The sequence below is a fragment of the Morus notabilis genome, unplaced genomic scaffold (genome assembly GCF_000414095.1).
Source record: "Morus notabilis unplaced genomic scaffold, ASM41409v2 Scaffold485, whole genome shotgun sequence".
NCBI lineage: Eukaryota > Viridiplantae > Streptophyta > Magnoliopsida > Rosales > Moraceae > Morus > Morus notabilis.
In genome coordinates, this window is record NW_010364290.1 from 1,034,354 (window position 1) to 1,046,202 (window position 11,849).

At 37.5% G+C, this 11,849-nt stretch overlaps 1 protein-coding gene across 1 annotated transcript; it reads right to left on the bottom strand.

Moving 5' to 3' along the window:
- On the bottom strand, positions 1 to 2,244 carry LOC21412004 (pentatricopeptide repeat-containing protein At1g09900). The gene has a single exon (XM_010106276.2). The coding sequence runs from the start codon at positions 2,008 to 2,010 to the stop codon at positions 178 to 180; it is 1,833 nt and encodes a 610-aa protein (XP_010104578.1). The 5' UTR covers positions 2,011 to 2,244; the 3' UTR covers positions 1 to 177.
- Between the last annotated feature and the right edge of the window lie 9,605 nt (positions 2,245 to 11,849).

Sequence of the window (11,849 nt, forward strand, 5' to 3'; positions counted from 1 at the left end):
TTACATGAACTGACAAAATTGATTTTGGATTTCGCTTCTAATGAGAAAGAAGTGAGCAAACAATAACACTGTAGAATCTTTGTTTGGGTGGGGAGAAAGAGATCGGATTAGAAAATCCAAGTGCATAATTGTCTTCCCAAACTATCAGTCACAATCAAAGGTAAAACTGTAGTTACACTACATCCTTACCGCCACCTGATCCGCGGAACTTTTCTTCACAACCCCTCTAGCACATAGCTCACTCAACAACTCCAAAGCCTCCTTAGCCAAGCCTTCATATGCTAAGCCTTCAATGAGAATGGTGTATGTAGCTTCAGTGGGTTTACATCCTTTGGACACCATATGAGCCAGAAAGTCGATTGCGCGACTGGTTTGCCTAGCCTTACAAAGTCCCAACATGATCGAGTTGAAGGTGATGGCATTGGGCTTGATACCGAATCCTTCTAAATCATGGAAAAACTTGATCGCTTCATCAACCTTTCCTTCCCTACTAAGCCCTCCAACAAGCGAAGAGTACGTGATGATGTCAGGCTTGAGACCCTTTCTCTGCATTTCATACAAGAGTTTGATGGCGCGTTCTGTTTCCCCCGCCTTCGAAAGCCCGTCAATCACGGTATTGTAGGTGATCAAAACCGGAGAGCAGCCCTTGCTACTTAGCTGATTGAGGATCACCACAGCAATATCAACCTTCCCATCTTTGCATAATGCTGTTAGCAAAGTGTTGTAGGTCACAATATCGGGGTAACAGCCCCTAGATACCATTACATCCAAGTACTCAATTGCCCTAGCCATCTTCTTCTCTTTGCAAAACCCATGAAGCAAAGGGTTGTAGCTCAAGGAATTAGGAGTACAACCATGCTTCGGCATCTTCTCCAGAATGTCAATCGCCCGACCAAGCAAACCTTTCCGGCACAAGAAGTTGATCAATATGTTGAAAGTAACAACACTAGGAGAACATCCTTTTCGAACCATTTCAGCTAATAGCTTTTCGGCATCCATCCACCTGCCGGTGCTACACATGCTACGCAAAATGATGTTATGAGTAATCACATTAGAATGGCAACCGTATGATGGCATGTTGTTCAAGAACTTGATTGCTTCATCCAATCTCCCCTCCTTGCAAATCCCATTAATGAGAACATTATAAGTTACCACGTCCGGTTTGCATCCTTTACTCCTCATCTCGTCTAAGAGCTTCATCGCCTGCCCAACTCCACTTTCTTTACAAGTTGCTTCAATCAATATGGTGTATGTAATCACATCTGGATAACACTCCCTCCTTAGCTGCCTATCAAGAACTTCCATTGCTTCCTTCAATTTCCCGCTATCACACAGAGTTCGCAAAATCGTATTATACGTGACAACATCAGGAGCAACGCTCATTCGGTCCAAAACCTGCAAAGCATTGTCAATCTCCCCTGACTTGCAGTAGCCGCTGATCAAAACGTTGTAAGTTATAACATCAGGAGCAGCCCCTGACTCCTCTAAAATCTCCATCACCCGACTCGCCTTTTTAGTCTTTCCAATCTTACAAAAACCCCGAATTAAACTCGTGCAAGCGATAATGTCCGGTATATCACCGTGATAAACCATCCTCTCAAGAACCTTAAACCCTTCCTCCAATTCCCCGTTTCTAACAAACCGGCGGAGCCTCTTGTTACCCTCAAATTCCTCAAAATTCCGAGTGGAATGCCCAGAATTTGCCAATGAGTTGGTGCCATTCAAGTGGTCAAATGGGTTTTTCTCAAAGTTCTCTTGCAATCTGCCATTGGAGCTCAAAGCTTCAATCTTTGAAACCGCAAGGACATGTTTTCGCCTATGTTTCGAAGAACCCTCATTAATCCTACACTGAATGTTATGAGACATAACAAGTAAACGGGCTTTGCAGCCAACTGCGACTCCCACAAGGCTACCTCCAAAAGTACTAGTATTTCTCGTACTCTCCAAACTAGTTTTGTGAAATGAGCAAAACCCATCAGGGGTTTGCCTTATAGGAACTACTGAATCCATTATCTCCCGACTTAGTCTAAAAATACCATTACCCAATAACCCAAAAATCTCGAAAACCTCTGATTGCAGAGCTGTTCTGCAATAGGGTTCAGAAATGGGTTGGTTTGGAACAGTAAGAAAGCTATTATGACCTAAAAACAAGATATGTAAGGAGAGATAGAGAAAGCTTAACCTGAGAGTGTTTTTGCTTTTCTCTTACGACGAGAAGTGGCTATCTATCGGCGGTTTTTGCTTATCCGCGCGCTCTCTCTCTCTCTCTTCTTTCTTGCGTTGGCGGTTCAGGTGGAGAACTAGTGGTACTAGGTTGTTGGGGAGGCCTGTCGAGGATAATGTTATGGGCCAAATTAAAGTAGTACAAGCCCAAATACGGCCCATTGATTCAAAACTGGATTTCAGCCCTTTCATATATCCTTGTGCTTTGGGGAAAAAAAAAAAAGAATATTTATACGAAATGATCATTTTTACCCTCTATAAACATAATATGACTTTAATTCAATAATATTATTAATTTATTCGTTTTATAGTTATTGATATAGTATAATTCTGAATACATTCTTTAATTTAGGTGGTTGTGAATTTATATAACAGATTTTAAAAAACAGTTAATTAAAGATATAAATATCATTACGAGTTATTTTACAGACTTATATACAAATATAATAATTTGTGGACATTCTTTTTTTCATCCATTGTAAAATAGATGTATACGTAATTAATTCTCGTAAAAATTCACACTAAATAGAAAATTTATGAGACTGAACTTGAGATATAGCTTTTTTTTTTTTTTTTTTTTCTAATATTGTCTCACCCCCTTCTTAAATTTTACATTCATTACTATTATGTCATAGGGGTGTTCACGGAAGTCATTGTCTGATCAATACACCTACCCCAAACTGATTTTTACAGGGTTGGGTTAAGTTGGGAAGACTTTAATAATTACAAGTTGAGAAATCCATTCAAAAGATTTTGGATTGTTTTGCAAATTAAATATTTCTTCGTGAAATCTACTAAATCCGTCGTATGTACAAACATATAAATATGTATGTACAGTTCATTTCCTGATGTTATATATATTAGTAGGAAATGTCTTCCGTTCGGCAGACACTATTTGCCTGATTGATTCAGTAGAAGACATTATATAAGATTTATATTAAATTATATAATTATCGTATGTAAATATACAAGATATATGATGAATTGTACAACTTGTCATACAACTTATATATCTTTACAATTGTACAACTTCTATATGCTAAATTGTATAAGGCATATACTAAATTGTACAATGTGTAAATATACAAAATTTATACTTAATTGTACATCTTTACATGTAAATATACACAATTTATACTGAATTATACAACTATCATTTCAATCCGGCAAATGGTAAGTGCCAACTTCACCTATATTTCATATATAACTACTTTAAAATAGTGTTGATTAATCATGAAGACTTTCACTTTGAAGTGATCTTATTTGATTGGGTTGTTATAATAAGATTTCATAAAACTATTTTACGTTACAGTAAGCTTATTTTAATTTAAAATCTATAATGAAGTTATGAGATTAGAACAAAAATGGACTTAAAGTACTTAAAAAAAAAACTTAAAGTGTCTTAAAATTAGACGTCTAAATTTCAGGCTTAGTCCACAGAATCCGAAAAATTCGGTACTTTTGGGTTGGGGGTTTGTTTAGATTGACAACGAAATGCAAAATCCTAGTCCAAAAGCTTTAAGTTAGTTTGTAAATTAACCCCTATATGCAAAAACCCCATAAAACGTCTATTATAGAGGACCATAATCTAAAAATGTCTACTATTATATAATATTATAAAAATATCCACTTGTGTTTATTAAGGAATATATTATACCCTATTTGCCCTTATGAATTATTTTGGGTATGTTTATATGGTGAATTTTTCTATTTTGTGTGTTTCTCTTTCTGATAATATTAAGATATTTTTTAATTATATTAATATTTTGACTTTCCTCTTTAGTCCCATTTAATATTTTGTAATCAATTCGTTAATTTATTCTAGATATGGTATTTTAAATTAGTAGTTTCCTCTCCTTTTTTTCTTTTTCTTTTTCAAATAAAACTCTCACGTTGCTGAGATTGTATCTACCTCAAATTTTTGCTGCATTTTGTTTCGTCGAGAAGAGAGCATCTGCATCCCTTGCATTGAGAAGAGAGCTTCTATGTTTGAGTGATTTTGCTGTATGTTATCTTCAATATAAAAGGTTAGATATAACGTCAACGCCTTTTATTTTCTTTCTGGTTTTTGATATCATATTATTTTTGTTTTTAATTCACTTGTTTTTTATTCTTTTTTATATCAATTGTTTAAATCACTTGAAGGGGAAAAAAAACGCCTTTTATTTTGTTGACGTATTTGTCATTATTATGTTAACATATTTTCATTCGTTTGTTGTTGATAAATTACGGTTTTTTTAACATTTTTTTTTATTCGTTTAGATCTAATGAATTAATTAACCACGTATCTAATCTTCCATTTAAAAAAAAAAATCGTTGCAAACTTCTGTTTATTTTTGTTCATAATGATATTATCATTACAACAATAAAACAATTTTTTTTTATGAGTTCATGATATCTCGTGCACTTTTAGGCCCCATTCATAAAGAGTTTTTAAAAATAATCATATTTAATTTTTTTACTACAATAAAAAGCTTTTACATAAAGTCACGTATAAACTCAAATTAAAAACTCGAATCAGCGAACTAAACGGACTCTTACTGTTTGAGATTCATTCAAAAAAAAAATTTTGTTCAGTCAATTTGATAATAATAGTTATATTAAAATAATGAAAATACTTATTGTTGAGTATATATTTTCGTGTTTCCTATGTATTACAAGTTATATTCATTATGATATATTCACTAAGCTAATGAAACTGCGTATGCATCTGTACGTATTGTGTTTATCATTACAATGAAGAAGCAGCTTTCTTAATGAGTTCATATTTTGTACATTTTTATTGTTTGAAATTTATTCAAAATTTTTATATTCAGTCTGTTTAATAATGATAGCTATATTAAAATAATGAAAATGTTTATTGTTGATTATATATTTTCGTGTTTCTTATGTATTACAAGTTTTTTTTTTTCATAATGATATAATCATTAAGTTAATGAAAATGCATATTCATTTGTACAGGTTGTGTACTCCTTATTTTGGTTAGATGGAGACGTCATTTCTGTTGATGTTAAATTATATTTCTTCGCTCGATTTAGAGAAAAGTAACATGGATGCGGAAGATGAGGATGATGACGCACGAAAGTTCCCAAGGGACATGATAATATTAAGGAACAATATCATAATGAACGGTACATTATAGTAATGAAATGTGAAATTATTACGAAATTAAATTAATGAACGTTACATTATAATTCATAACTCAGATATTCCTACAAACAATGAACAACAATATGTAATAATGAAATTCAAAATTTTTATTCAAATGTTGATTTCTATAAATTTTACCGTTTCTTTAATTCTGATTGTTCCTCTTTTAAATAATGAACAATACACTATACTAATGAAATTTATAATTATTACGTAATTATAATAATGAAGGAATGAACAATACAGTTTAATTCATAACTCAGATATTCCTACGAATAATGAATAGCAGTATGTAAATAATAAAATTCTAAATTTTTGTTCAAAAGTGGAAATCTTTAAATTGTACTTTTGCTTTGAATATTTCACTACAAAAATATCAGCATTAGTAGCTGATAAAAAACGCTATTAGTCATTAGCAATAGCGTTTTGTGAAGCGTTAGGACATCGGACGCTATTAAAAGTCCGTTCTAAGAAAACATAACGTTCTAAGAGAGTTATTGAAAGCGCTATAGAATTTTAAGACAAGTTATTTTCAACCTCTTACAACTATTTAGCATGGCTACGATACAGATTAATAGCTTTTTTTCCTTGTCATGTTCATACTCTTGTAGCTTTTTAAAATTATTATTGCTATTCTTTTGAATTCATTCAAATAGATGGTAATTCTGAGCACCATCTTATATCTAAATAGGAACATTCAAATTAAAACATAAAAACATTTAACATATCAATTGTTATCAGTATCTACCAAGTTGGCAATAAAATTACATCTACAACATAATTCATACAATGTTCAAAACCTTAACATTCAAAACAAGTAAAGAAAACAGAGGAATAGCTGGAGATATCAAAGTATCCAAAACGTCTAACTAAGTGAAATTGTGAAGTAAATCCTTCCATCTTGACAAAATGCTTCAACAAAAAAGTCATTTCCACCGTTTAACCTGTAAGAAAGTGATCCACTATCAAAACAATAATCAAACTCAACTAAAACTTCCACCATTTAACCTATAAATAAAGCAAGCACTAGTTACATTATTCACAATTACGTAGCCACATCCACATATGTTTTGTAGTGAGTTAGAGAAAACATGGCTCAATGATGCACTAGACAAAAATTTAATGTCAAACTTGTAAGACAGAGAGTATCTTACATGTATTGGTATGTAGATAGTTGGAGAAAGCATGAGTCTTCATTGCCTACATTTAAACCCGAAGAGTATAAAAAATTACTATCACAATCATAAAATGTTTTAGTTTAAACAAATTTACAGCTAGTAGAGATTTTTCATACCCCTTTAAAATTTTATCAGCAGGTCATGCCACATTACTTGAAATTGCTTCTTCAATGGTACTCATCTCACTCGTTGGCCTCCACAAGAAAGCGTCTGGTTGTTTTGCTCGAACTACTTGCATTCTACAAGGAGAAATCTTAGGTTCACAACATTGAAAGAACATTCTTCAAGATTTTGTAAAATAAGAAGGATAATTATGAATGTACCATGTCTTCAATCAAGTGAGCATATCCTTTACGACTGGTTATATGTGGAAGTAGTTTCTTCAACATGTTTTGTTACTTTTGACTCCTTTCCTGGTAAAAAAAAAAATTAAAGAAAGCACCATATGCATAAATATGGACTACATATTAGAATTATCAATGAGAGAAAATAATAGGTTTTTAAGTTAATTATACCTGAAAAGCTGCACTTGTTTTCTCCCTTACAAAAGCTTTCCACTCTGCAACTGATTTGATGTTATCAGGCTTCAATTTTAGTCTTTCTTCTTCGGTTTTGGCTTTCTTAACTTGGTAAAATAATCTTGATTTTGAGGCCCTCCAAATTGCACCCATGTTTCTGAAAATTTAATGCTTCTGCCATTGTTTATCCAATTTATATCTTGCCTACAATACAACAAAAATATTGTAATTGTCAAATAAGTGTTAGTATAAGATATATACTATAATGCACTCTCGTACAGTCATAAGCATACCCGGATAGCTTTCCAAAGTACTTCTTTCATCCCTAGCTGTAACATCATCAATCGACTTCATAATTAATATAATGCTAAATTAATTATCACATTTGTAACTAAGAAATAAAATTTATTAGAACATCAATTTCAAATAAAAAAACTAATAATGTGGATCAAGTAGATAAATAACTTAATACTATACCAAAAAATCTAATTGAAACATCACTCAACACATATAGGAAGACAAGAATGCAAACAATAGGATACCCTGAGAAAGGAAATTGACATCAATGCATGGTTGAAAAGATCAAACATTGAAAAATGTATAGAACAATTAGAGAAAGAGAATCCAGAATAAACATAGCATACCTTCCTCTCTTAGAGGAAAGCACCTAACCAATTACAAATCTGTCAAAAATGAGAAAAAAATTAGACATGCACAACCAAAAAAACAGGGATAAACCAAAACAGAAAAAGAAAACAGGGATGATTTCTTCTGAAAACTGAAATCTGAGTGAATAACTTGTTTGGCTGAAAAAAACTAGACATGCACAACCAAAAAAATTAGACATGCACAACCAAAAAAACAGGGATAAAAGAGCACAATAGTTTGGCTACTGAATAACTAGTTTCAACATGTTTTTCTTCTTCTTATCAACAGACGGGCCACTAAGGTGCTTGTGACCAGCCACTAAGGTGCCTAATTTCATATTTTGACCAATTCTTTTCCGTAAAATCAAGACAATCTGACTTCTTTTCAAGAAATTTAAAATCAACAATCAAGATATTTAAAATCTGATTTCTTTTCACGCACATTGTTCGCATAAACACAACAAAAGCTTATGTTTTGTACAGGCATACTAAATTTTATAACCTACAAATGGGGGGTTTTCTTGTGCAACTAACGAATTTCAAAGTAAAAAACAAATCATCACAACATAATTAATGCAACTAAGAGAATCGAAACAAAAGTAGAGTAGAAAATTGTGATTCGACAGAACAAGCCGAACAAAATCAAGCCATACCTTGGTATCTTCTTTCAAAACCCAAACTTGTACAGAGAAATGAAGAGAAGAGCGACCCAACCTTATACAGAGCAAAGAAGAGAATAACTTGTTGACGGTGATTTCTCGTCAACAAAAACCGGCCGGGTTACCTCTTGGTTTCCCTTTAGATTACCGGCCTATGTGTTGAATATGTGTGCAAATTTATTATTTTAGGGTGTATAATGTGTATAGTTTGAGATGTGCACAAATAAAGAAGACAAGGAATTTTATAGTGGTTCACTTTGTAAAATTAGAGCTACATCCACTGTGGTTGTATATTTCTTTTTGAAGGGATTACAATTTACATCAATTGTTATCTCTCACTCTTTTTTTTCTCTTCTTGGATCTGAACCCCCTCCTCGTAAGGGGTTTCCCTTCTTTTATATTGGGCTTCCTTCGCTGGGTGGGTTTCCCTCGTGGCAGAGGCACTCAAGTGCTCCCCCTTTTTAGGCCCAGACGTAGCCCACTAATCAGCACTGTTCACTCAGCCAATTAGTCTTCTATTATGGCTCTGTGCGTCCCTGTCACACTCTCCTGACCCCTGTGGGGCGGTTTAAGGGCTCGCATTTAATGCCTGCAAACGTCCCCCACTTTTGTCCGCAACTTGCCACGTCCTCCAGAGAACGTTCCCCTCGTCACCAGCGACGCTTAGCCCAAGCGTCCTTCTTGGTGGTCGATTCTGCGGTCGAGGGATCTTTGTGCCTTAAGCTCGACGGCACAATCTGTCGACGCCAGAAGGAATCGTCGCCCTAAGTTGGACTTCGTGCTTGGGCTCTTTAGAGCTGTAGATGTCGAGGGTTGTTGCTCGGCGGAGAGTAGTTAAGGCCACATGTCGCATTATCATTTGTCCATGTGTCCGTCACATTTTCCCACACAACAGCTACCCCTCAGGTCGAGGGCTCCTTTTAGGCGGCCTCGAGCTTAGGTTCGGTCGTACTTCCGTGCTTCGGGTGTGGGAAACCGGCCCCGAGCCTTTGTTTGCAATGATGGCCTGGACGCTTCGGATTTCCTTCGGGGGACGCAACCGTCGCGTCGGTCGATTCCCCATGATGACGTAAGACTTTATTTCGAAAGGACGAATATGAGCCCTCGAATCGCGACTCTTCCGTTTCCCACCCTTGTTTGTCACCGTCAGATCTGGGCAGGATTCCCTTGCCATTGGATTTTTAGAATTATCATCCAATGGCCAGGGGTTGAGGACTTTCGTCCCCTTACATACCCTTTTTGAACTTCGAAAACCATTTTTTTCAAAACGTAAGCACTCCCCGTATTTACTGGACTGCCGTTTGCTCTGTCGGAATCCTTTTCCAAAAAACACCGATTTGCACTTCTTGCTCTTCAAGGCGTGTTGCGAAGCCGCATTCAATCTGAGATTCTCTCCCCGGAACTCATCATCCTCTACTCGTTCTATTTACGCATGGGTTCTTCTCCTGTTAAACCACATATATATATATATATGTATGAAAGATGCGCGGAATGTAGAGGTTAGGGAGACTTACTCCATTTTATTTTTTCGCGTAAGATAGTTATTCTTCTGACTTTTGGCCGTTTGTGCATTTCTGGTTCCTGGGTTCTGGGGAACTTGGGGTACCATGAACACTCATCGTTATCATTCTTACATGAATGGTCGGCGTCAAGTCGAGGTATTTGAGTGGTCATCGTTTAGAATAGCCATCCTTTTCTTCCTCTCGACGTTAGGGTTTTAACTCAGCTCATTGTCTTTTTAATCACCAGAACAATGGCCCAAAATTCCCCCAGTCGAGAGGATTCTTCCGTCGTCCGTCCAGACTCCCCTTCAATGGTGGAGATCTCATGGTCTTCTTCGTCTTCAGGCGTCGACTCCGTGCTGAGGGACTTAGAAGACATCGAAGCCAGATATGAACCAGGCGACGACTTCGGTAGCGAATTCGGTAGCGTAGAACGGATGTTGGATGAGGTAGTAAAGCGGATCCCCTTCACGGGGGGCAGTGTAGGCGGGGTGGCTGCCTCGACGGTAGATGCCCCCCTGGCTGCCACGAGTGGTGATCCGGATAGACCTTTCTTCACAGCCGACATTGTGGCGTCGAGGGTTCGGAATAAGGATATTATCTGGGCTGTAAAGGAATGATGCATTGACGGGAGGTGGTTGGAATACCTCCTCCCGGACATGCACTTTAGGACCAGCATGCCGCCGACCGGGTACCTCCCGGTCTATACCAAAGCCATCACGGCAGGGATGACCCTTCCGGTTCATCCTTCTGTAATTACTGCCACTTCTACGGCATTTCCCCCGCTCAACTGGCGCCGAACTTCTGGTACTGTTTTGCCGGGGCCTGGATTTTGTGGCACCAACAGTTTGAGATGGACCTTCCTCTGGATGAGTTCAGATTTATGTACAAACTATGTCACGTCACCAAGTGTGAGGGGTGGTATTTTTTGAGCGATCACGGGAGATCTCAGCCCATATTTGGGAAGTTGATACTGGGCATTCCCTTGTTGTCACATGGGTAGAAACCCATGTTTTTCATGATTCGCGGGCCTTTCAATTTTCACCCTAACGACCGCCTGCCCCGTCGAAGGCAGGTACAGGCGGCGTTTGGGAATAAGGGTGAAAATTCTGACTCTCTTACCATACTTTGCTTCTTTCTCCTTTTCCGTATGCTGACAGTCTTTCACCCTCTAGTTGACCAAGACCGGCCGAAGTTTTCTGGGAATAACTTGGCGAGGGTCGAGAAGGCCTTCTCATTTTCGTCCGAGATCCGCCATATTGATACGCTTCTGACCACGCCCAACCTTCAAGCCGCCGGGTTGATTCTTGATCTCCCAGATCCTTCGGACCTAGACGCCATTCGCGCATACTTCCATTTAAGCGACGAAGGTAACTTCTACTTTTGATGCCTTTATATATTATGGCTTTCGTTTTCCAAACGCTGACTATACTTTTGTCTCGTCGTTTCCGTAGAGATGGCGTCTTTGAGAATCCAACTCCCTGGCAGCTAGCAATCCGGGCCGAGCCAGCAGCCGCTGTCGAATCAACAACCCCCGCCGAGCCAACAGCCCCCGTCGAAGGGGAAGGAGAAAGCTAGCTCTTCTTCCCACGTGCCGAGGAGTAAGAAGACCAAAGGCCCTTCGGGGTCGGAGATGGATCCTTCGCGAAGAAAGAAGCGCAGAGAAATGACGCTAGTGGCCGAGACTTGGACACCGACGGTCCCCATCCCTGAGGTTAACGTTCCCTCGACGCCGAGGGAACGCGTACTTATTCCCGGGGGAAAAATCATGGACGGAAATTTCTAAGTCTCAGACATCTCTGACGCCGAGATCGGGGCAATGCTGAAACTTCCCCCTCGCTTCTCCCTCGTCTTTCAGGCTCTCTATGAGTCTTTTCTCGAGCCGCACTGGGTCACTGCCACTCAATCTTCCTTGGTCGACTGTCAGCGCAAACAGATCTCTTTCCAAATCCACGTAAGATTTTGTCGAGAG

Coding starts and splice junctions, on each gene's coding strand:
- LOC21412004 (XM_010106276.2), bottom strand. CDS start 2,010: ATGGATTCAGTAGTTCCTATAAGGCAAACCCCTGATGGGTTTTGCTCA.